The sequence below is a fragment of the Acanthochromis polyacanthus genome, chromosome 7, assembly GCF_021347895.1.
Source record: "Acanthochromis polyacanthus isolate Apoly-LR-REF ecotype Palm Island chromosome 7, KAUST_Apoly_ChrSc, whole genome shotgun sequence".
Classification (NCBI taxonomy): Eukaryota; Metazoa; Chordata; class Actinopteri; family Pomacentridae; genus Acanthochromis; species Acanthochromis polyacanthus.
In genome coordinates, this window is record NC_067119.1 from 16418089 (window position 1) to 16442200 (window position 24112).

At 40.3% G+C, this 24112-nt stretch overlaps 1 protein-coding gene across 5 annotated transcripts in view; it reads left to right on the plus strand.

Moving 5' to 3' along the window:
• Positions 1-24112, plus strand: part of pde4d (phosphodiesterase 4D, cAMP-specific) — a 175946-nt gene that overhangs the window by 117578 nt on the left and 34256 nt on the right. Inside the window, exon 1 of one of the 5 annotated variants that reach the window (XM_051950513.1) lies at positions 22700-23336. The exons of the other annotated variants lie outside the window; for them this stretch is intronic. Coding sequence (XP_051806473.1) covers positions 23272-23336 — 65 coding nt within the window. The 5' untranslated portion in view covers positions 22700-23271. Of the gene's footprint in view, positions 1-22699; positions 23337-24112 lie in introns of those variants that run through there. 5 annotated transcript variants of the gene reach the window in all.

Genomic DNA, 24112 nt, shown 5'->3' on the forward strand with positions numbered 1-24112 from the left:
CTGACAAACTGTATTAAAACACACTAGCTTTCATATAGTCTTCACTTGTTATTGCATGTCTTTCATTAGTTTGAGATTTTTGTTTTTAATAATGTGTTGGAATGCATTTTGTTGCTGAATTGGATGGGTGTAGCAAATCTCGTGAGTGTTGGGGCAACAATTTAAGGCTGTCGGAGTTGTCAAAATGAAGCGTTATTCTGAAAATGGGGGAAGAGCCTGTCAGACTCTATTTTAACCACAAGCAGGATTTTTTGTCTTTTTCTGCACAGTAAATCTGCGTAACTTTGTGTGTACGAGTAAAGAGAAGCTTTCAGGAGGATCTGTATTATTCATTGCACCTTGATAATGGACTAGTCCTCTCCTCTTTGTGTCAGACCTGTGGTGTACAAGTCAAGTACAACAGAGACAATAAGCCTGACAGAGATTACAAGAAGATCAGTATATTAATGTCTGAAAAATGCTTTCATGTATGTACTCGCACAGACATGAATACACATGGATTTGTCGAGAAAGTTTAAATGTTAAAATAACATTAAGTCTCCGTGTATTATACTGCAGAAGTTTATAAAGTCAACTGAAGAAAATTTTCCTCCACCAATTGATTGGTCACAGTGCACTGAATTTTCTCTATCTGCTAACCTTACTAGCTTAAATGAACCATAAATAAACATGAAAAGCTAATATTTGTAGCATATTGAATCAATTGTATCTATTTTTTTTGTACTTTTGATAACAACGGATTTAGAGCAGACCAGTGTGCATCCTCCCACATGCATAGGATTTATACAGTATAGCACCAGTTCACAACATTTGCCATCTCAAGGAACTTCGTATAGTATGATATAGATCTTATAAAATTATTTAGAGAAACTCAACACATCCTCCATTTTCTTAGGATTTCCTTTGAGCAACCACTTGGCAACAATGCAAACAAACAACAACAAAAAAACTTTGTCCACTGATTGCAAGGATGGCGGTTCGATTCCCGGCCCCTCTACATGTCGATGTGTCCTTGGGCAAGACCCTGAAACCTAAGTTGGTCCCGATGGTAGGCAGGCACCTTGCATGGCAGGTCTGTCGCCATTGGTGTATGAATGGTTGAATGAGAAACATTGTAAAGCGCTTTGAGAACCACTGAAGCAGAAAGGCGCTAGATAAGTGCTGACTGTTTCCCTCTACCAGGCCATCCATTTTTGCCAATATGCAGTCACACCAGCCCCTTCTTTGACATGGTGTCAGTAAGTTTTAAGCTGACTGAGTAAATGTTCAGGAAATGTAAGCATTAAATAACTTAGACCTTGCAGTCTCCATAAGATGGGTGAGAAAACAGTGTTTTCCATGCAGTCCATTTTCCACAGGGAATCTGTAATTTTTGGTGCCTAAAGGAATGGATTAATCCTGGATTCCATCGATGTAGTGCTTTTCTGCCATTGAAACTAACAAAAACAATTGTCTGACCAATGAGAATTTGTTCAGATTAGAACATGCTGACCGACCAATCGATCTGCAGCCCTACCAATAACATTATGCTCTCTCTTTCTTTTTCTCGCCTCACCACATTATTGTTGGGTTATTTTACACCAAGCTGTATTGAGCTCTATACTGCTAGCCTGAATGCATAACATTCATGTAAATTGATGCTGGGAAGCTCCATGCTGTGTACTGATTTTATTCTACATTTTGAATGTGCAAGGTGTTCCCTTCAGACCCACAATGAATGAACTGAGATGTATGATTGTCTAAACTTCATTAAACACTAACCAGAAAGGAAATGAAAAGTGTGTGTAGTAATCCAATTAAGTGAATCCAGTGCCTAAGAGACCAGAGAGGGGGAATAGACAAGGCTATATTTAGAACAAAGAATGGAAATTCATTGCTCCATTGCTTTTCTCTTTCCTTTGCTCTACTAAATGTTGGAGATTGTGTAGTGTCGGTGGATATTCAGTGGCTTAAACATACATTTTGGTGTATTTTTTTGCACATTTTCTTTCACAAGTTGTTGAAGGACATAAAGTGTTGCTCCCTAAGCCCCTCTTCTCTTCCTCCTTTCCTTGCTCTCTTTGTCCCCAAGGGTGGCTACCTCAGACATATCACATTTTGTCACTACAATAAAAAGACACAAGGCATTGTTATCTCATTTCTTTGTGACGTTCTCCCACAGCACATTGTCATTGATTCTGGTGTTGCGGGGTCAGTCTCAGCCAAACTTTAGATTGCTTTCTATCACTTGGTTGGGACTGAGGCGGAGACAGCAGAGACCCGCTGTCAGTTTTGAGGAGACAAAGTCATCAGTCACTGTTGTCCCAGAGAACCACCGGGTGTGTGTGTGTGTGTGTGTGTGTGTGTGTGTGTGTGTGTGTGTGTGTGTGTGTGTGTGTGTGTGTGTGTGTGTGTGTGTGTGTGTGTGTGTGTGTGTGTGTGTGTGTGTGTGTGTGTGTGTGTGTGTGTGTGTGTGTGTGTGTGTGTGTGTGTGTGTGTGTGTGTGTGTGTGTGTGTGTGTGTGTGTGTGTGTGTGACAGGCACAGCACACCTACAGCATCAATCTCTGCCAGCTCACTGGGCAGGGTGATGCTGATGTACTCAGCCTTATTAAGGGTTCTCCCCATTCACTCCCCCTAGAAAGGTCTCACAGCCTAGCACTCCTTTCTTAACACCCTTTCTTCCACTGCATTCTCTCGTAGAAACCTGGCTACTGCTGTGTGTGCGCAGTATATGAAATGATTGATATCTGGGCTTGTACACAATACAGAGTTTGTTTTGCACTTTACAGTGCAAATGTAGAGCATCCTCAAAGGAAAAATGACTGAAAGACATGCAGTGACAAGAATCCTGTGATATCGCAGCTTTCAGATACAGTATATTGCTGGCTGTCTTGAAGCTGTGGACAAATCTGCTTGATTCTCCTCCATATTACTATTTTTTGTTTGCTTTGGTGCTTTGATTGGCACTACATGTTGCAATTTTGAGTTTAAGTTGAAAGCAACAGTACTTGTTTCTAGTTTCCAGGTAGAATTGCCAGCTACACATCCAACCTGTAATATTGCAGTCATGGAGGTGTTGTTGGTCCGGTTTCTTTCAGCATGATTGAAAGCTCCTCTACCATGCCAATGTATCAGGACATCAGAGGAGGCCAAGCTGTATGATTTCCTCAAATTAAAAACATGATGCTGTTTACTTCCATTTTGCCAGCTTCTGATCAGACATAACTGCACATTATCCTGTCTTGTAACGAGCATTTTAGCATCAGTGATTCTGTTCCAGAGCAGTTTCAGTCAAATTCAATGAATGTTTGGCCATGTATTTCCAGCTGTCTGTTCCGTGTGTGTGCTGAACAACAAAATCCAGTGTTCATACATGGCTCTGGCTCTTTAAATGAGTATACTTTCTGCTCCTAGGGAGCTGTTGCTCAAAACAATAACGAAAGATGTAGTTTGGTGATGTTGTGAAGTAATTTTGCGTCATGCCAGTTGTTGTCTTCACCACCACTGACAATGAAAATCATGTTTATGGACAAGATAATTTGTTAAAGTCATATTCAAGTTCCGTTCAGTCACATATATTCACATTATGTCATTTCATTCCATTTCAGGGAAACTTTGATGTGAGTGAAATGCACTGTTACGTTGAGTTAAATAACTGATTTCTTTGGGCTTCGATATTGTTGGAAAGATTTGAGAAATGTACGTTCCCAACAAAATAGGCATTTCAGGACAGAAATGTTACATAACATACCTTTAATCATATCCCCAGATTGATCTGTTTTAACTTGTCCGCACCACCTTCAGCCATGCAATGAATCATGCAGCTGCGTGTGGTGTGACAGCCCAGTCTGGCCACGAGCTCTATGACTAATTAATGAATCTTGAGCAATTGTGCAGTAGAAGAGCAGATCATGTGGCACACACCTTCTCAGAAATGACTGTATCTTGACCAGTTTCAGTTTTAGCTAATATGAAAGTCAGGTCTGCATTATGTGAGTAAGTGCTGCGACTGTAAGAATTGAGTGGAAACTATTGTTTTCTCAGATTTTCCATGAGGCAGAGCAGTGTTAAATTGATTACAGCGTTACTTGAAGCATGACAGACATGTTCTTACTGATACGTTGGAGGCTCTCAGTTTATTCTGCTCACAGAGGAGCACACCCTGCTGTTGAAACAAAGATTCCACTGCTTCACCTTCTCTCTGTTACAGAATCTCATTTAGCTCCTCTTTTGAATTGCTAAATGATCAGTTCATTATTTCACACTTATTTTTCCAGGACATCTTGCTGTTAGTGTGCGCTTCTCTGTGCACACACAGTGAGTCATTCACTGCTGGCTGTCTTAAGGTGCTTCTTTTTTCCCAGCTTTCCACTTGTTTCGCCATCCAATTTATCTTTCACTCATTGCTGCTCTTGGATTTGTCGTTGTGTTATTCTGCCACTTATTTGCAGTTGGTCCCTTCTTCCTCTTTCTTTGTCCTATGTGTTGTACAGGAATACCTCATGTAGTTACATGAAACATACCCCATGAGATTACCAAGAGGCAGTGTTGTCATTACTCATTGCAGTATTCCCAAGCCAAAAAACACACTTTGATTTTGGCTGACTGTAGGTCAACACAGTTTAGCTGTATTTGCATTATTAAAGGGATTTAACACCTACATTTTTTTTGGTCCACCAGACAAATAAAATGAATCAGCCTTTGTGCACATTTATCTGTTTATCTATCTAGCGATTAGCTGCTAAAAATACAATAATATAATGTGTCTTGTAAGAAAAAAAAACAGACTGCTATTACTCAGGATGGTCTATCTTCATCCATTTAGCTGTGAGCTATGACAAGAACATGTTTAGCAACAGCTCACAGCTGAATGTTTTGACCGTCTCTTCCCCTTACTCTTTCATAATTACAGTATAATGATGAATGAATACAAATCAAAAGGACAGAGTAATAATGCGCTTCCAACAAAACCAGCTATGGCTATGTGACACTGTGGTCACATAAATGTCTTATTGAAAATGCGGTCCACATTTCTTCACAAAGGCCTTGAGGCAGCGTTGACATCATATTCATTTTAACTATCTATTTCATTTCAATTTTATTCATTTCTGCCTTTGTTGTCTTTTGCTGCTGTCCACACAGCAGCTGCCAGATAGGGCATTCAATCTTGTGTTCATCTCCAGCACAGAGGCAAGAAGATGGACAGATCAATAAGAATACAGCGTGGGAGCCAGACATATTGGAGGCAGGGGATAGCCTGCAGGTGCTTTTGTGCGCTCCTGATAAATCAAGAGCAGAAATGTTACAAGTTAAAGCTGTGGCCAAGGGAGCTGGGACTGATGTCCAATGGCTGATGTTTGTGTTAGTTAAATGTGAAATGAAAAGTAGGTAATTTACAACAGCATTTTTTTTGTGAGCCTGTATAGTCAGATCTCCAGGTGGCGGTTCGGAATAACAGTGGTGTGATAAAATGTCTGAGTGTAGTGCATTTTGTTTGTTTGCTTTGTTTTTTTTTTTGTTTTTTTTTGGAGTAAATGAGTAGTTTAATCCTCCCAACTCCAAAAATGTAATTAATTTTCACATGTTTTGCATTTTGAAATTTGAGTGTCTTTTATTTTGGAATTCTGATTTGACAAAACAGGCATTGTGAAGATCAACTCTTCAGGGTATTTTTAGCTATAGTATCATTTTTTATGCAGTCAAACTAAGAAATAATTCACAGATTAATAACTGTTGAATCCCTAATTGCAGCCACATTCTATTCTCTGTCTAGGTGCTTTCAACTATATACTGTGTAAAATTGCTGATATCAACTGCAGTAAGAATGTCCTGACATTCAAATGCCAATGCTAATTCAAAAGGGCTGATGACAAAATACAAAGAAATTGGAAAATAGCATTATAGTGCAGCTGTGTACGTCACTATTTGACCCAAACAAAACCTGATTTTTGCCAACAGATGTTATCATGCCCAGCCCTTTCCTGGACGGACAAAGCAGCTCTCTGAGAGCAGCTTGTGATATACTCCCACCGCAGCTAAAAAACAAACAGTTGTAATGAAACAAAAAGATGTGGAGAATAGTGTTTCAAGGAAAACAGTGTGGAGGCCTAGCCCTGGGGGTTTCTTAAAGATACAGACTGAAGGGTTTATGTGTCACTACTTGCTCGCTGTCTGGAGGTGGGGTGGTGTCATCTGGCTTTGATTTCCTGGCTGCTTCTTTTGTGAGAGGCCACAGCTTGACTGGGATCCCCTTTCACATTTTGATTTCCAAACATGTGTTGACTTATCCAAGGAAATTACTCTCATTCTCAGTAGACCTCATACTCTGTCAGCTGTTTTTAGTTCAGCCACCTCCCTTGTGGTCTGCGCTGCAGACTTGAGACATGGAACATCACAAACACTATGGGAATTAGCAGAAAAACACGGTGATGACGATGTTCATCTCCAGAGGGAATTGCTTGTGACGATGATGGTGATTAGGATTTCCATGATGACGACAGCGGATATGAGAAGGCATAGAAACAGATTAGTAAGACTTACGCTGGGAGAGGGAGTCCCCTTACACACACATACCTGGCTGGATTTGAAATATTACAGACTTATGCAGTATTATAATTCCACCTTATGCTTACCAGGAAGTCTGTGACGGTAATGGAAAGTGAATGACTTGTCAAGTTGTATTTGTAATGGTTTATTTTGGCAAAGACAATGGCATATTACAAAGTTTAGCTAGAGAGTTCAAGTCAACCCTGTAAGCATAACTTGGACAGTTGGAGTTTTCTGGTAATTGTTTGTTTCTGCTCGTTCTCTTTTGTTCAGTTTTATGGGTACATTGTGCCAGACTTCCTTTGCAAACTTCACATATCCAAACTCTTTTTATGACCAGTGTTTAGTCTACATATTTCACCTTCCTCTGTATTTTTGCAAGCACTGGCATATTAAGAATGCATTTGTTCAGTGCTTCCTTAGAGGAAACTCCCACTTGCACAACCCTAACTGTTACTTCTCATCCATCCGGTAAGAGAGTCTCACATTGCAGAGTGTAGAATAACACTTTCTCAGCAGGACAGGAATGAACATGGACAATGACAGCCAATTTGTGCCAACACTAAACAACACCAATTACCTGCACTTATTATCCACTTGATTTGGTCCATGCTACTGTGCTGAACCAATTTGCTGACTGCTTCATGTTTCACATCCTTTTAAATGTGCTTTTAGTGGGTTGAGTTTGAGGGAGTTGGTAGGTTCATCTGCATTGCACTGCAGTAAGGGATATTTTTCTCAATTTCCCTGCATCTTGACAATATAAAATGAATCCTAAAAGTGCTATAAGCATTTGCATTAGCACCACTACCAAACTGCAAGTTTGACATTTGTCAGAACAGACCCTCACAGAAGTTTTTGGGAAGCATGTTTTGGAAATTTCAATAAATTATTTTTGCTTGTAACGGGAGTGTGTTTGATTGCATATTAAATGCAAAGAGTTACAGGAATTTAAAGAAATTTATCCATTTAAATTTCTACACTTGTACCATTCTCTTTTTTTACTGAACATCTGCAGTATGTCCCCCCTGTGCTATCTTTGTTTTAATTTTTGGCTGCTCCAGCTCTTAATTTTTCTCATTTGCCACACTTCCCTTATTTCTCTCCATTTCACTAACATGAGACCGTGGAATAGCTGAGCTAATAACCCTGTGATATGAGTGGGCTGTGTTGCCAGATTGGTGACATTTTCCTCCGCTTTAATTCAGCTCAGTTATTTAGGAAGCTATTAACAGTGCAAAATGAAAACATGAAATAGACTGCATGCCTGTTCTGCAGTGTGGTGTGTATATACGGCATTTAACAGAAGTGGATACATCCCTGTGTAGTATTGGTGCATGTCATGGTTCAAAACTACACCACCTCTCCATAATTGCATTTTTTCTAAGTTACCAAATACAATATTTTCTCTGATGAATAATCAAAATCACAAGCTGTACTGAACATACAGGCTCCAAAGTAGAAACATAATGCAGAAAAAGTGTATACCCTTGTGATCACTGACGTTGGTAAAGAGGAATCTGTTCAGTCCAAATTGGATCCAGTGTATTTTCCATGAACATGGCAAGCGTGCCACAGCGACTTCATTGTCCCAACAGTGAAACACTTAGGTGGATGAGTGCAAAAACTGTTGGGGAGATATCATTTATAGATGGCACCATAAATGCCTGTGGATACATTGAAATGCAGTCTCAGGAATGCTACAGCAAAGACACAAAAGGGAATACTGTGGCCTGCTTCGGGATTCTGTTGGATTTGAATCCATTGCTATGTGAGAAAAACTGAACAAAATAGTCTTTGAATGGCAGAACATCTTTCTAGAAATTTGGGCTAAAATATCCTGCATGCTGGGGAGAATTGCGCCAGTCATCAAATTAGACGTGGACATCTGAGGTGTTGAATAAAATAAGAGATTTATATCTCAGTAAAGAAAGGTGTACTGACATTTGTTGCACTGAGTTTCTACAATAGGGCTAATAGTTAGTTTTAATTTTAAGTAAGAATAAATACCCTGCTGTTTAATTTGAAGTTAATGCAGTTACTGTAAGGTCATGTACTGTTGTTATTGACATTTAAGTAATACTGCACTCACATCTGCTGAACACTGTAATTCCTTAATTTTCTTAAACCAGCTCACTATTTAACTGTCCAACAACACTGTGGGTCAAACGGCTATGCTTCAGTGAGTTAGAGTGGGTTCATACTATACTGGTAAATAGTGTATCAACAGTGTATAGATAGCTGTTTCAGTATTTTAGGAATTCTGTACATTGCTGTGTGAACCACTGGTTAAACACTGGAGAGCCACACAAGCCATGCAACCTGCACAGTGAGTGACACTTGGCTAGATTCACCCTGTTGACGCTAAATTTAAACCCTGATACCCACGTCTTCAGACTGGGTAATTCCCCCTTCATTTGTTCTATTTTGATCATGTATTTATTGGGCACTGTTTATCGTATTCTTCTTCGCTGAGCTAGGTGCAAATTCTTTCAAAATGCTCTTCTGCACTTCACTGTTAAGCTCGAATTTACATGCCTTATTTGCATATTTGTGGCTCATGTATAAACAATGTCTAGACGCTGTTGTGCAACAGAATACCGGGAATACAGTGTTTCTGGAATGATGGAAACAGACAATGAAACTGGGAAACCTTCTACATGTTTGTTGTTCAGGGATTAATCGGCGCTATTTGTGTTCGAAAGTAAAATTTTGAATTTATCATGCAGTGTAAGACTGATTAGGTAGCCATGTCACAACAAGACAACACAAAACAAAAAAATGCAACTCCCTTCAACCCTTTCTTATTTCTCTGTCTTAATATAGTGCATATAGGGATACCGTGTAATTAAGATACCCACTGTGACGCTAGTGTTTTCTGCATGTGTTTTGAGGAACAGCTTAACCTGGATTACCTGGACTTCGGCAAGAGCATCCTTGGTGTACACTGGCAGGGCATCCCTTGCACACATAAATTTGAGTCCTCAGCTCACACACACTCTCAACAGCGCAGTGATGTCATCAGGGTTTTAATGAGGGATTACTCTGACATCACTGGGACTGCTGCCAGGTTAAACCTATTAGCTTCACCATGTGCTTGAGGTGTACTCGAGCTAGAACTGTGTGCCCATGTGTGGTGCGTAAGAGCTTTGTGCAGTCCATGGGGCTCTGCATCTAGTTATCGTCCATGCATTCACCTCACCATTAATGTGTCCATTAAATAAACTGTCTGTTTGCCAGAAAAATGGTGTATGTCATGTCGATAGCTGAGTATTTACTGCGGTGTTTTCAGTTACCAGAAGATCTTCTAAATAGAAGAAATTTGGGATCATTACCATGATATTAGTAGTCAGTATGTGCTGTCAGTGCACATTTTGCATACTGCCCAACACGTGCACAAGCTCATAAAAGTTGTGCTAAAAACTCATTTCATTTGAGGTTTTTGTTCCACTCTTTTGTGCCTAACGCGGCACAGCAAACTTCATTTACAAAACCACTTTTGAGATTAATTATTGACACTGTGATCACGTTTGGCTTGTACAAGCAAAGGCTACTTAAACTGTTGTTTTTTTTCCAGATTATAAAACCACCAAATAGCATCAGCCAGGATTGTGAACAATCGCTTTTGTTGGTGTTTGAGCCAGTGGTCTGGTGACTTTGTATGTGTACCGCAGCTAAATGTTTGTGATAGTCAGGTCTTAAAATCCAAGCTTTTGTAACAGCTACATTTGTAGACTCAGGGCAGCATTTCGTGTGTGTGTGTGTGTGTGTGTGTGTGTGTGTGTGTGTGTGTGTGTGTGTGTGTGTGTGTGTGTGTGTGTGTGTGTGTGTGTGTGTGTGTGTGTGTGTGTGTGTGTGTGTGTGTGTGTGTGTGTGTGTGTGTGTGTTACATTGTGAGAACCATTTTCTGCATTTAACTATCAAAGTGAGGACATTTTTACAAAGTGAGGACATTTTGGCCGGTCCTCACTTTGAAACAGCCATGTTTGAGGGTGAAGACTTGTTTTTAGAGAACAGGTATGAATTGAGGTTTGGTTAGGGTTAGGGTAAGGATTAAGTTTAGGCAATCAGTTGTGATAATTAAGGTTAGGGTAAGGCTCTAGGAAATGCATTACGCTTATGGATGTCCTCACTAAGATAGAAGTACAAACATGTGTGTGTGTGTGTGTGTGTACTTGTTTCTGCTATACCGGTGGGGACTTTGACCTGACTATTTGCTATAAAGGTGGGGACTTGTCTTACGGTGGGGACCTAAAATGAGGTCCCCACGGGTGGCAACACCGTTTTCTTGGCCATGTTGTTGTTAATAAAAAATGTAAAAGTGCAAAAACGTTTGTTTAGGGTTAGGCATTGATTTGGTGATGGTTAAGGTTAGGGTAAGGGTTAGGAGTTAGATATGAATGGGAGTCAATGGTAAGTCCCCACCGGTATAGAAAAACAAACGTGTGTGTGTGTGTGTGTGTGTATGTATCATGTTAAAGTTTGCTTGTCTCAAACATATTTGAAACCTTGAGACACAAATCCTCGAGTATGTATCTGCTTTTGTGTTTAGGAAGATTGGTTTTCGATTACAAGCACTTAAGATTTTGTTGATTTTTATTCACTTGAAGCAAACAAAAGACATTACTTTGTGCAAATGGTAATGAGCTGTTTTTTGTTTTTTTTTTTACAAGTGACATTCTGACATTTTATAGATAATACAATAAATAGATTTGTCACAAAAGCCCATAAATCAATGGATTTCAAAGGAATGAAAAGATTTGTTAGTTATAGCTCTTTATAAATCTAAGAGGTTGGTTTGCCAGGTCTCTGATGGTGATGAGACTCTGAGAGCTGTGCTGACACAAGTGTCTTTTTGCCTCTGAGACAGATTTCTTCATGCTGGTCTCAGTACATGGTTCGCACATTCATGCTGTCGAGCATCACTTTAGCTTCAACACGTCGTGACTTTCTCTCCCATCACTCACGCTCGGTTGTCATTGAATGCAGCAAAATGCCCACCACTTACAGTACACACAGGCACAACACAAGTAAGAGCTTTTGTTGGTGCTATCTTCAGTGGTCACGCTTCTCTAGACTTTTTTTTTTTTTCATTTGGTGGTAGGGGTGCTTTCTGTTCGCCTTGTGCTCTGGTGAGTCTGTGAGGCAAGCAATAGTTCAGCCAGTTTAAATCCTCTCGAGCCCATGAGTCAGCGGGAGGTATAAATAAAACACAGGTAAGTCATGCATGACTGCTGTGAAATATTAAGTGGCCGCTGTTAATAACTAATGTCTCGACATGAGCCACAGTTACATTTCTTAAGGAAGCGTTTGGATTGATCATTTTGATGAGGGTATGTTAACATGCACAGCCCTCAGAAATCATTGCTTATTGTATCACTATTCTCCATCTTTCCGTCGATGACCCTGTCATTCTCATTTTCTTATTACACAGTCTGCCATTCTGTCCTTAGCAACTGAAGGCTGATTGGTTGTGAGGACCTACCTACCTGTCCCTTTTGAATTCTGCCATGTCGCCATGGCAACCACATCATAAACATGAATCTAGCAGGGGACTGTGAAGGCAGGCAGCTATGTGAGTGTGGTTGAGGCAAAGGAGTTGCTCCCTGACACACATAACAACAGCTGTTTTTAAAGCAGCACGACTGGTTCAGAGCTGTTCCTCTTTACGCACATACAGTGCAGCATGAATCTCAATTACCATTCTATTGTTGCTCCTAATCCCATTACCTGTGCTGATTTATATACTTGAAAACAAGTATTCAGTCGTTGTAATTATATTCAGTTTCCTTGCAACGGCAGCAGAGGTGCAGTTGTCATGGCCCTAAGCTGCGACAGTAGCTTATTTTTCATCACGCTGCAACACTCTTGCCCTTTACTTTCCTATAGAATTCAGTTCACAGGGAGGCGCTTTCTTGACGGACAAAGGAGCTGTAAGAACATGACAGATGGATAGAAAGCAAATCCCCTTCCTTCCTGTCACTCTGTGACTTTCGCTGTACAAAGCTTTTCAACAGAGGACCAACTGAGTAAACCCATTGCCCTTCTTGTGTCTCTTAATTCCTCACAGTCCATCTTAACATTTGTCTTAGAAAGCATCCAGGTCAGTAAGATTATCTTCAGAAACTGTTGCATCTAAATCATCACATCGTTTAGGAACCCCTATGTGTCGAAGCATTGAGAAGAATACTTTTTCTGTGACACATTATCAGTGAAGTCAGGTTCTGATGCACTGGTAATGAGGCTAAGTATTAAATCATTGCTTTTTGGAACTAAAAAAAACTTTGTTGCACTAAATATTGAAAACTGTAAAGTACAGAAAGCTGTCATAAAATGCCTGCTCAGATATAAGCTAATCTGTACATGTTTTTCAAATAGTTCCAGCTTAAATGGAAATTTTTTAGGCTTGAAATCTTTATTCTTTACTTTGTGGTTCTTATTGAAATATTTTTTACGTACTGTAACACATGATATGGGATCACTGTGCTTCAAAAACTGAGAAAACAGTTCACCAAAAGGGAATGAATGTTACTGTTGAGAATGAATTTTCGAAGACACTGACCAAGTACAATCTTCAATGTGCTCTGGACTGATCATGGCCACTACACAAATTGATAAATTGAATTTGGAAAAAAAAATAATTTCAGTGTTCAAGCTCTAGTATTTGGTAAATCATATACCAATCCTTAGCTACTACTAACTAACAGCTTGTCTGCTCCTTTGACGGTCTTTGCTCTCCCCATCTTCCTCTTTCACTAGTCGCCTTATGTCGCCTTAATGTCCTGCTGCAAATTACCTAACGCCCCTCATTCCATCCCCACTCTGCTCTGTCCCAGGCCCACTTTGTCAGGCTGCATTGTCCCTAAATCCCTAGATGAGGTCGCTCACCCCACCACTCATGAGAGGAGAGCTCTTGAAAGCCGTCCTTGCCCTTCTGGCACGCAGCCAGTTAGTTAGCTGTTGACTGTATTCGCTTTAGAACCTGAAACCTTCCGCCTGGCCTGCACTGATTATTCACCACAGATTAAAACAAACAAACAAACAAACAAAAAAACTCTCCTACTGTATTTTCTCTGCATTACAAGTGTAGGAAAGATGAGTTGCTGTTTCTTTATTTTAAACAATGAAAATAAAATATGGTTGATTATGTAGCTGTTAATAGCAAAAAAAAAATGTTGAATTTTAATGTCAATTTTTGATCTCTTTCCTGGGTTTAGTCACATAATTTCAGTGCCTAAATCTGAACATACTTGATCTCTGTTACCCACATCGAGACCATGACTATGTGATGCAACTTGCATGCACATACTGCAGCGTTCAGATACAGTGCTTCTGGTTTTATGGCTTTGAGCCTCAGGGACACTGAGTGACGACAGTCACATCGTCACCTGGCGCTCTGTCTCAGCACGTCGCTCACACTGACAGTTTGTGGCCAATGCTTGTGTTGCAGACTGTGTGTTTGTGAGAGTCCGCACGAGAAGCAGAGATCTTCATGATGCTGGTGTGATGATCTGTATGTATTTGATCTGTTTGTACATGCTGCGGTGTGTGCCTTCACATTACTTGTGCTTTGACACCACTTGTGTGTTTGTGCATGTGGGTGTGCTCATGTGGTGATGTTCAGTACGAGTGGAGACGCCTGTTGTGTCTGTCATTGCATCTGTGACTTTGACAGCCTCCCTGTCCACCCAGGGGCTGTTGTCACATGGTGGCTGCTTCTGTCAGAGCTGAGAAGGAGCTGTAATGCCGCAGAGATTTACTGCTCTGTGTGTTTGTGCTGCTGTTTGCTGTGCTGTTGCTTACCTGTACTTGCAGTTGAAGAGAAGACTGCCCCTTGCTGGTAGTTAAGAGCACAGCACTCTGGTATTGGAGCCATTTAGAGGTCTTCACTTTATACACATTGAGCATCATAAAACAATACAACATGATAACCAATGACAGGGATTTCCTCTTAAATATAATAAATTTCCATGCTCATTTGATCTGTTCACTTACAGTTCTTACTATGATTAGAACTTATCTTCAAGCACAGCTTAAATGAATAGTATAATTTAAATGAGTGCTCTAGTAATTATTTTGGCTCAAACTGCAGCTCCTGCTGTTAATTTCACATTTGCTTTTCATTATACAAGGTTTTGCAGTATTAGGGTTTGTTAGGTTTGTATAACTCTGCTGCCCCCTTGTGGTGAAATATAGTTATTACCAGGATTGGGGATTTAGACGGGGCTGGTGATTTCAAACCATTCGAGGTTTAGGGAGTTGGTTCCATTGAATTTCATTAAAGAACAAGACTGATATGATGTAGCTTAGTTCGGTTGTTCTTGCTTGTATTTAACTGTTTGTGCAGCATATGTAGCAGTCATGGTTGCTTTTCTGTGTCCCGCTATTCATTTTTGTGCCAATTTGTAGCTCTTTAAATACATATATTGACACTACCATTCAAAAGTTTGGTTTCACTCAGAAAATTTCATGTTTTCCATGAAAACTCACACTTTTATTATTGTGCTAACAGAATTACACCAGAGTTTTCTAATCATCAATTAGCCTTTCAACAGGATTAGCTCACACAATGTAGCATTAGAACACAGTAGAGATGGTTGTTGGAAATGTTCCTCTGTACCCCCTTTGTAGATATTCCATTAAAAATCAGCTGTTTCCAGCTAGAATAGTCATTTTGTTAACAATGCCCAGACTGTATTTCTGATTAATTTAATGTTATCTTCATTTTAAAAAAAAAAATGCTTTTCTTTCAAAAGATAGGGACATTTCTAAGTGATCCCAAACTTTTGAATGGTAGGTAGTGTATATGATTAATACTGATATTGCTTTTAAGATTACATATTTGTAAAGTCAATATGCTTTATATTCCCTACAGATATTCAGATCAGAATATGAACTAAGCTTAATTGTGGATCGCAGATCTTAATATAAGGCTTCATAGTGTTCTGGAAGTGTCTATTTGGTTGCGTATTTTATATGCACACATCTTTAGTTGGTGAACATTCACTATTACATTGTGGTAAAGGTAAAGAATAGACATAAATTAGCTAAAAGATGCATTCAGTTTAATGTAAATCAGTTTAGGCTGGCCAGAGTACAAGGATCATATTTGGTTTGTTGCACAATTTAACCTGCTGGTCTTTTTCACGCACAAGGAGGCTGCATAGAACAGACATTCTCCATCTTTGCAGCAACTTTATTTTCATAATTGTTATGTTAAGTCTCAATCTAGATTTCTAAAGCCACTGATATCTGAAGTTTAGACTTTTACTACCCAATACAACTACAATCAAGTGGATCTGTTTTTTGTTGTAAAGTGGCCTTGGGTGTCAAGAAAGGCTCTTACAAATAAAATGTTTATTATTATTATTGTGGTTGTGTACATACTGTGATTATCTTTGCAGAAAGTCCACAATAATGCTGAAAACATTTTTGCTCTCTCTCTGCACTTTGCTCCACCCTCTCCTGCATCACTCTCCCTCACATCTTTCCTCGTTTTTTTTTTTTTTTAATCTGTTGAAGTCACACCATTACTGAGCCCTCTCCTCCTCTCTTTTCTCTGAACACACCCCTCCCTCCTTCCTACTGAGATAGCTTTATCAGGCTTGTCACTCTACCTATCCTCCCTCTTTCTCACTCCACATCTGTCTTGACACAAGTGCATGTGTTGTGCCGGGTTAAGATTCTAATCAATATGAGTTTGCCTGTGAACTCAGATTATCTGTCTTTGGAGAGGATAGCCCGCTACCGCCATGCCTGCTCCAATGGCTCGCCCTACGCTACCAACAAGCCCATCGACATCAAGCCTCGTGGCAGGAGAGGGTATGGTTCATCTCTGAAATGGAAACCAGCTATTTGTGGGAGGGTGTGTCAGGGAAGGAGCCTTAACCTTTTTCTTTAAAATTTATTTATCATGTGCTGAGAATTTGTTTCATGTGGAACACTTTTATATCATCTATCATCTGCGTACTTTAAGTAGTTAGATTTCCAACTTCAGCTTGACATTTTTTCTTTGTAGTTATATCCAACCCTTGTTTGCATGTGGTAAATGAGAAGAAAACTCAAGAGGAAAACTGTGTCGAACTAAATGGTAGTCAAGCTTTAAGGCTGGTTTTCTTATTGCTGTGTGCGTCTGTGTATACTTTGACTATGTAACGTGCAAGTACTTGGATATCTGTGTTTGTATGACTAGCATAAATGTCCACAAAGTGTGTGTGTTATCTCTTATCAGAACATTAGCTGATTAATAGTTCCACCTGGACAACACAGAACTGGAGCCGTGTTCACCACAGAGTGTTGTGTAAACGGTTGTTGCTCGGTGGCTGGTTGTGTTGTTAGAGCTCAGTGGAAGCCACAGTTCTGCTATTTGCTCTGCTACAGCCATAGTGTTGGCTTGAAGTGTGCACGATTGTGTGCATGTGCGTGTCTCTTTGTGTTCCATGAGAAAACAAAATGTATCTGCTTTTTACAAAACATGGTTAAAAGCAAAGTAAGCATAGATCCATTCATTAACCACAGCAGAGTGTAAGCTAATCATCAGAGCACTCTCTGTCTATTAAGGCCCCCACAGAAATTTAAAGACCTTGTTTGGCCCATTTCCCTACTGCATTTCTCTAACTAACCCAGTCTAAACTAAATGTGCCATCATTTGATGGACATCTGTTCCCACTTGTCTATTATTATTTTTTGTCTTGGGGTCTGTACACATGAACACAAATTGTCTGTGCCTCTTTAGCATTTAAATATAAGGTTAAAAAAAGCCGTAATAGTTGATGGTGTTTGTACACCTATAGATATGGATGGAGCCTTGTCAATACTGTGGAACAGCCATCTGTGCTAAGTGCTATTTATATCAGCATTTACTGAATGTGTTTGTCTCCACCATATATTGAACCTGGTTCATGAAGAAGGTTTTTGAAAAGAAGGAAAGAAATCAATATCGTGTCATTAATGACAAATTTTGTAGTAATTCTAACACTAGGTGGCAGTGGAGTCTCTGAGTAGCACAGAATGTGTTTTGCACTGGCACATTAAGTGGTGCTTAGTACATGCTGCTACAAGTGGTGTAATGTCACCATTAACATAATACATCTAGTCTTCAATTAATGTGATAGCAGCTGTCTAAATGACTCTGTATCGCACAGAACTCACTTGGAAAGCAGTGATGTGGTAAAGAACTGAGGATTTCCAGCTTATGCAGACAGTTAGGCAGCTTTTTGTTACAACTTCACTTTATAATAAACCATAAATATGAATTCTGACAATTGACATGACAAGACATAAGGGGATATAATTTTCCTAGTGTATAATAGTAAACCAATGTATAAAGTAGGTCTGTGCACTGTATAATAGTAAACCAATGTATAAAGTAGGTCTGTGCACTTTTGGCAATAGGTTGAATGTTTAGTAAGATACAGAAAAAAACGCCATCTTGCAAAAGATATATGAATATTCCTTTAAGGCGGATAAATGAATCTTCATGGTATGAAGGAAGTTACATACCATGCAAGATTAATTCACGTTCTTCCATCTACTAAAGTAAGATTGATTTCGTGCCAAATGTACTCTGTTTCTCACTTGGGGCAAAGCAACACTTCGAAAGTAACACTAAGATTCGATATTTGTCTTTGTGTCTTATTCCTCTGCTTCATGGGGATGGCAGTGTTGCAGTCTAAAAGTAAATATTCATTTTTTGTGTTTATATGAGAGGATGCAGGGGCTTGTGGGCCACATTGTTTTTCACAAGAGACAGTAAAGAGAGAAAACGAGGACCAAGAGTGTGCCTCTGATACAGTAAGTTATATATTACTTCAGCTGAGAGCGCCAGTTTCTTGAAGACCCAGTTTCTAAATTCTGTTTGCCACGAGCGTCATGTGAATGCTGTTTGGCTTCTGTATACACACATCTGTGTCATTAAAGTAAAATAGTGTGACTTTAAATGTGCTTCTTATGTTAAATGCGGTCAGGTGACATGAGTTGGAAACTGTTTGTGTAGTTTTTGTCATCATGTCACTGGTTGTGTTTTCATTTGGGATTCATGTGGTTTCAGTTTGGAGGAGAGGCGACTGTTTTCCCCCCAGTTTTCTTAAGGAAACTGTTCTCTTTTGTTGTTCTTTCCTTGACCACGTGGAATGTGCAGACCGTGGTAATAGGATTAGTTTCAGCACTTTGACCAAACTATAAACGACATCATTCTGCTATGCTACACTGACAGCATTAGATGTGCCTATTCAACTTACTGTAAATCACTTTGAGTGCTTTACACGTGGTCACATTTAGAGTAGAGTGACACATACAGACATACCTGCCACCAACCCTGCTGGTGTGAAATCAGAGACACTGTCCAAGAGATGTTAGAGTGAAAGACTTCAGAGGAGTTTTTCATTGGAGTTTGCTGTTGGTCCACCATGAAGTCTGACACATATTAGTATGGAGAAACGCTGCTACGTGTTTTCTCAGCAGTCTGCTTTCTCATTCACTTTAAGATTAGTAGTGCAGGGTGTAGCTGCTGTGCACATGACGGTAATTAGTGGGAGTTAACGTGTTGCATTATTAGTTGGTAAGAGGTGTCTGCATGTATGTCTAGTGAGCAGACATGTTTGCTCATGTGTCATCTGCATGTGCGTATAGAAGATATTACCATATGACATCTGTCATGCTGCACTTTTATGAGGTCTGCGTCTTTTCTTCTGTGAGATACAAGCACATCCTTGTACAGCGGGTATGGAAAGTATTCAGACCCCTTGAAATTTTTCACTCTCTGTGTCATTGCAGCCATTTGCCAAAATCAAAAAAGTTCATTTTATTTCTCATTAATGTACACTCAGCACCCCATCTTGACAGGAAAAAACAGAAATGTAGAATTTTTTTCAAATTTATTAAAAAAGAAAAACTGAAATATCACATGGTCAGAAGTATTCAGACCCTTTGCAGCGACATTCATATTTAACTCACATGCTGTCCATTTCTTCTGATCCTCCTCGAGATGGTTCTGCTTCTTTATTGGAGTCCAGCTGTGTTTAATTAAAACTGATGGGACTTGATTAGGAAAGGCACACACCTGTCTATATAAGACCTTACAGTTCACAGTGCATGTCAGAGCAAATGAGAATCATGAGGTTGAAGGAACTGCCCAAGGAGCTCAGACAGAATTGTGGCAAGGCACAGATCTGGACAAGGTTACAAAAGAATTTCTGCAGCACTCAAGGTTCCTAAGAGCACAGTGGCCTCCATAATCCTCAAATGGAAGAAGTTTGGGGCGACCACAACTCTTCCTAGACGTCCAGCCAAACTGAGCAATGGTGGGAGAAGAGCCTTGGTGAGAGAGGTAAAGAAGAACCCAAAGATCACTGTGGCTGAGCTCCAGAGATGCAGTCGGGAGATAGGAGAAAGTTCCACAAAGTCAACTATCACTGCAGCCCTCCACCAGTTGGGAGGAGGGCTGCTTTATGGCAGAGTGTCCCGACGGAAGTCTCTCCTCAGTGCAAGACACATGAAAGCCTGCATAGAGTTTGCCAAAAAAACACATGAAGGACTCCCAGACTACGAGGAATAAGATTCTCTGGTCTGATGAGACCAAGATTGAACTTTTTGGTGTTAATTCTAAGCGGTATGTGTGGAGAAAACCAGGCACTCCTCATCACCTGCCCAATACAATCCCTACAGTGAAACATGGTGGTGGGAGCATCATGTTGGGGGTGTTCTTCAGCTGCAGGGACAGGACGACTGGTTGCAATTGACGGAAGGATGAATGCGGCCAAGTGCAGAGATATCCTGGAGGAAAACCTCTTCCAGAGTGCTCAGGACCTCAGACAGGGCCAAAGGTTCACCTTTCAACAGGACAATGACCCTAAGCACACAGCTAAAATAACAAAAGAGTTGCTTCAGAACAACTCTGTGACCGTTCTTGACTGGCCCAGCCAGAGCCCTGACCTAAACCCAATTGAGCATCTCTGGAGAGAGCTCAAAATGGCCGTCCACCAACGTTCACCATCTAACCTGACAGAACTGGAGAGGATCTGCAAGGAAGAATGGCAGAGGATCCCCAAATCCAGGTGTGAAAAACTTGTTGCGTCATTCCCAAGAAGACTCATGGCTGTACTAGCTGAAAAGGGTGCTTCTACTCAATACTGAGCACAGGGTCTGAATACTTCTGACCATGTGATATTTCAGTTTTTCTTTTTTAATAAATTTGCAAAAATTTCTACATTTCTGTTTTTTTCTGTCAAAACGGGGTGCTGAGTGTACATTGAGAAATAAAATTAACTTTTTTGATTTTGACAAATGGCTGCAATGACACAGAGAGTGAAAAATTTCAAGGGGTCTGAATACTTTCCATACCCACTGTAAGCATCTCTCTCTCTCTCTCTCTCTCTCTCTCTCTCTCTCTCTCTCTCTCTCTCTCTCTCTCTCTCTCTCTCTCTCTCTCTCTCTCTCTCTCTCTCTCTCTCTCTCTCTCTCTCTCTCTCTCTCTCTCTCTCTCTCTCTCTCTCTTTTTTGAACCCTTACCTCTCCTGAACAAAAGACAAGCGTCCACACAGGCGTCCTCTGACTGATGTCGCTGTGCTGGTGTATACGTCTGTAGCCAGTTGTACTACTGATGACATGGAAATATTCTCACTGCTTTCAATATGAAAGGAGCTGGAATACTGTGTATGCAGAGGCTTCTGGGTTTCTGGTCATATGTGGTGTGTTTGTCTGTGGTTTTTCAGCTCGGAGTTTGAAGGGATTTTTTTAAGCATCGCTGTTATTTCGTCTCGTGTTTTACACTTGATGCCAAGTAAACAACCAGAAAAACATAAAATTAAGATTAAATCTGATGCAAAATGATTTTTGAAAGCAAGCAATAATGACATTTTGGTGCTTTTTATCAAGCTTTATTAAAATATGTGTTTATGCATGCATGTGAATATTTATAATCTGGCTAATATAATGCAATCACACTTTGTATTGACTTTTGCATCCCCCTATATTTATTCATCCTTTGTTTTTTGCTTGATTGACTGTTACCGTATTTCCTCTGTGATCCCCTAATATATAATTGACACACACAGCAAACACTGAGTCATTGACATACCAGACAACTGACACGTCAATCTGACTGCTGGAGAGCTAGTGTTAGCTCCTCTGCTACAGCTGTAGCAGCAAATGACCTGAGCTTCATACTCAAACCTAGTTCCCCACTGATGATTACATTTTATAGCCAACTTTTGGTTGTTTTGTTTTTCTCATGTGAAAATAGTTAGATTTGATAAAACAATAAAAAAATACCCCTCAAGTCTCAGGTGTAATTATCAACTAAACAAATCCGTTCTGTTAAGGCGGACTAATGACACTTTGAAGACCGTACTGATATGAGTTCATTTAGTTCATGCAATTCAAGGCTGAAAAACAACATTTACAACCATGTGGGGAAAATCTGCTTTGTAAATAAATACTGCTGGATGATTGGGACCTCTTGTTTGTTCTGTAGCACTCTGTGCAAAGGGTAAAAATGTAGGGCTGGCGCAACGTTTCTGGTGCTATTTTAGGAAGCTTAACTCGACAGAAAATGGATTTACTACCATGCCCTTCTGTTGGTGTGCAGAAACTGCAGTGTGCAAACGAAAATACTTTAAATAAAAATGATTTGAATGCACACTATAAAAAATTCAAATGATACTTCTTCTTAATAATTCTTAGCCTTGAGAAAGTTATATGTTAAAACATTTCAGTTCTTTAACTTAGAATTAGACTGTATGTCAGATATTGCATGACATTTTAACCACAGCGTGATGCATTTCACAATTGCCACAAGTGTTTTAGTAGCTTTTTCTCATCACATTTTTGTTTTGTTTGTTTACTCTCATGCATTTTTGTCCTCATTTTGAATAATCTGTCACCTCTGTTTCATGTAGTTCTAACACCTAACATTAGATTTTCAATTATTCTTTATTTTCTCAGTTTATTGCTTCTCTTTTTGGCATCACAAGATGAAATTCGGCTCACACTACCTGTGTCTCCCTGGATCATTGGCATGCCTAGCTGTTGGTTTTAGGTTACTGTGGTAGCCGAGTGATTGACACTTGAGACGGCTCTCAGGATTGCTGGGGGATACAAGTCCCGCCCTTGAAAGAATTACTACTACCAAAACAACCCCTCCCACTTCGGGCATACCCAAGCTGCAGCTCAGGGAGACAACAGACACAGGGGGACAGAGAGAGAGTCATGTAACTCAAAGACAGGGACACAGTCATAAAAAGAGAGAGAGAGCAAAAAAGGAACGTGGGACAAAGAGGAAAGGAGATCTTATTTCCACCAGTCAGGAAAAAAAAAGCCACAGGGACTTGAAAGAGAGAAGCAGAGTGAGAAAGAGTAAAGAGAGTGAGTGCATTGCTGGATTAGGAGAGAGGAAGATCACACACTGATCTGGCAGGAAAGAGAAGTGTGTATGAGAGAGAGAAAAGAGAGGAGAGCAGGTTAACAAACCACCTACAGCCAAGCAATCGGAGCTCGGCGAGCAGCGTCAGTGTGGAATAATGTTGGGTTTGATCTGACTAAACTCGGGTTTTGGGGCTCGAGCAGCTCCTCATCGCTGAAGGAAGGAGGCTGCCACGGGATCACTTTACACCAGCAAGGACTTTAAGCCAAACCACCGCGGAGGCTGGCCAGTGGGTTCCAGGTGGCCCTGAGGGTGTGTGTGGCTTTATGTGTGTGTGGACTGTGCATATGTTATGTGTGTGGATGTGGAAGGAAAAGCCAGACCATGAGTATCATTCTTAAGCCACGGTCACGCTCCACCAGCTCACTGAAGAACACAGAGGGAATATGGTAAATACACAGGAAACTTTGTCCTCCTGACAACATTTCTATGTTAATCCTGTTTTGTGTGTGTTGCTCTGTTGCGCTCCATTGCTCTTTGAAATACTTTTCCTCTGCCTCACCGACACAGTCCCATGTCCTTCCTTTTTGTTTTTTGTCACAGGGGCTTTGCTATGCTTGTCTTCGTGTGCTTTTCTCAATGCCAGCGCTCTTCCCCAGTCAAGCCTTCTTCCGTGGTTCAATGAAAAACCCTTCTGCATCCTGTAGATATGTCAGTTTGGGATTTTTCTCTCCGTTTTGCATTTTCCGAGGTTGAAATTAAAAGTAGATTCACTCTGTCCTTAACACTCCTATATATTATCACACTAGCTCACTTATGTTCACACTTGGTGCAGCGATTTTGGTGCCTTCCCCTTAATGTGTTTAAATTGGGGCTCTGTCCATTCAGCTGCGACAACTGTATAAAAGGGCAAATTGCAAACCATGAAAGTCGTCATTCATTGAGGAATGTGTTGTGTCGCTCTATATATTTTCCCATGTGCACATGACTCCAGATACATTCAGGATGCAGAATGCATTGCCAGGGGCACAACTTGCCCTGCCCTCCTCCTCTTGTCTCCTTCCACCTCCTGTCTCAGCTTGTCCTTGCCTGTCAGTATTCATTTCTTAGGAAGAAACTGCCCTGTAGCTTGTATGTTGGAAGTTAATATTCACAGTTTATTCCATTGTGCTACTCTCAGGCAGAGCTGTAAATGGATCAGAACAACCCTGGGCAAATATATAAT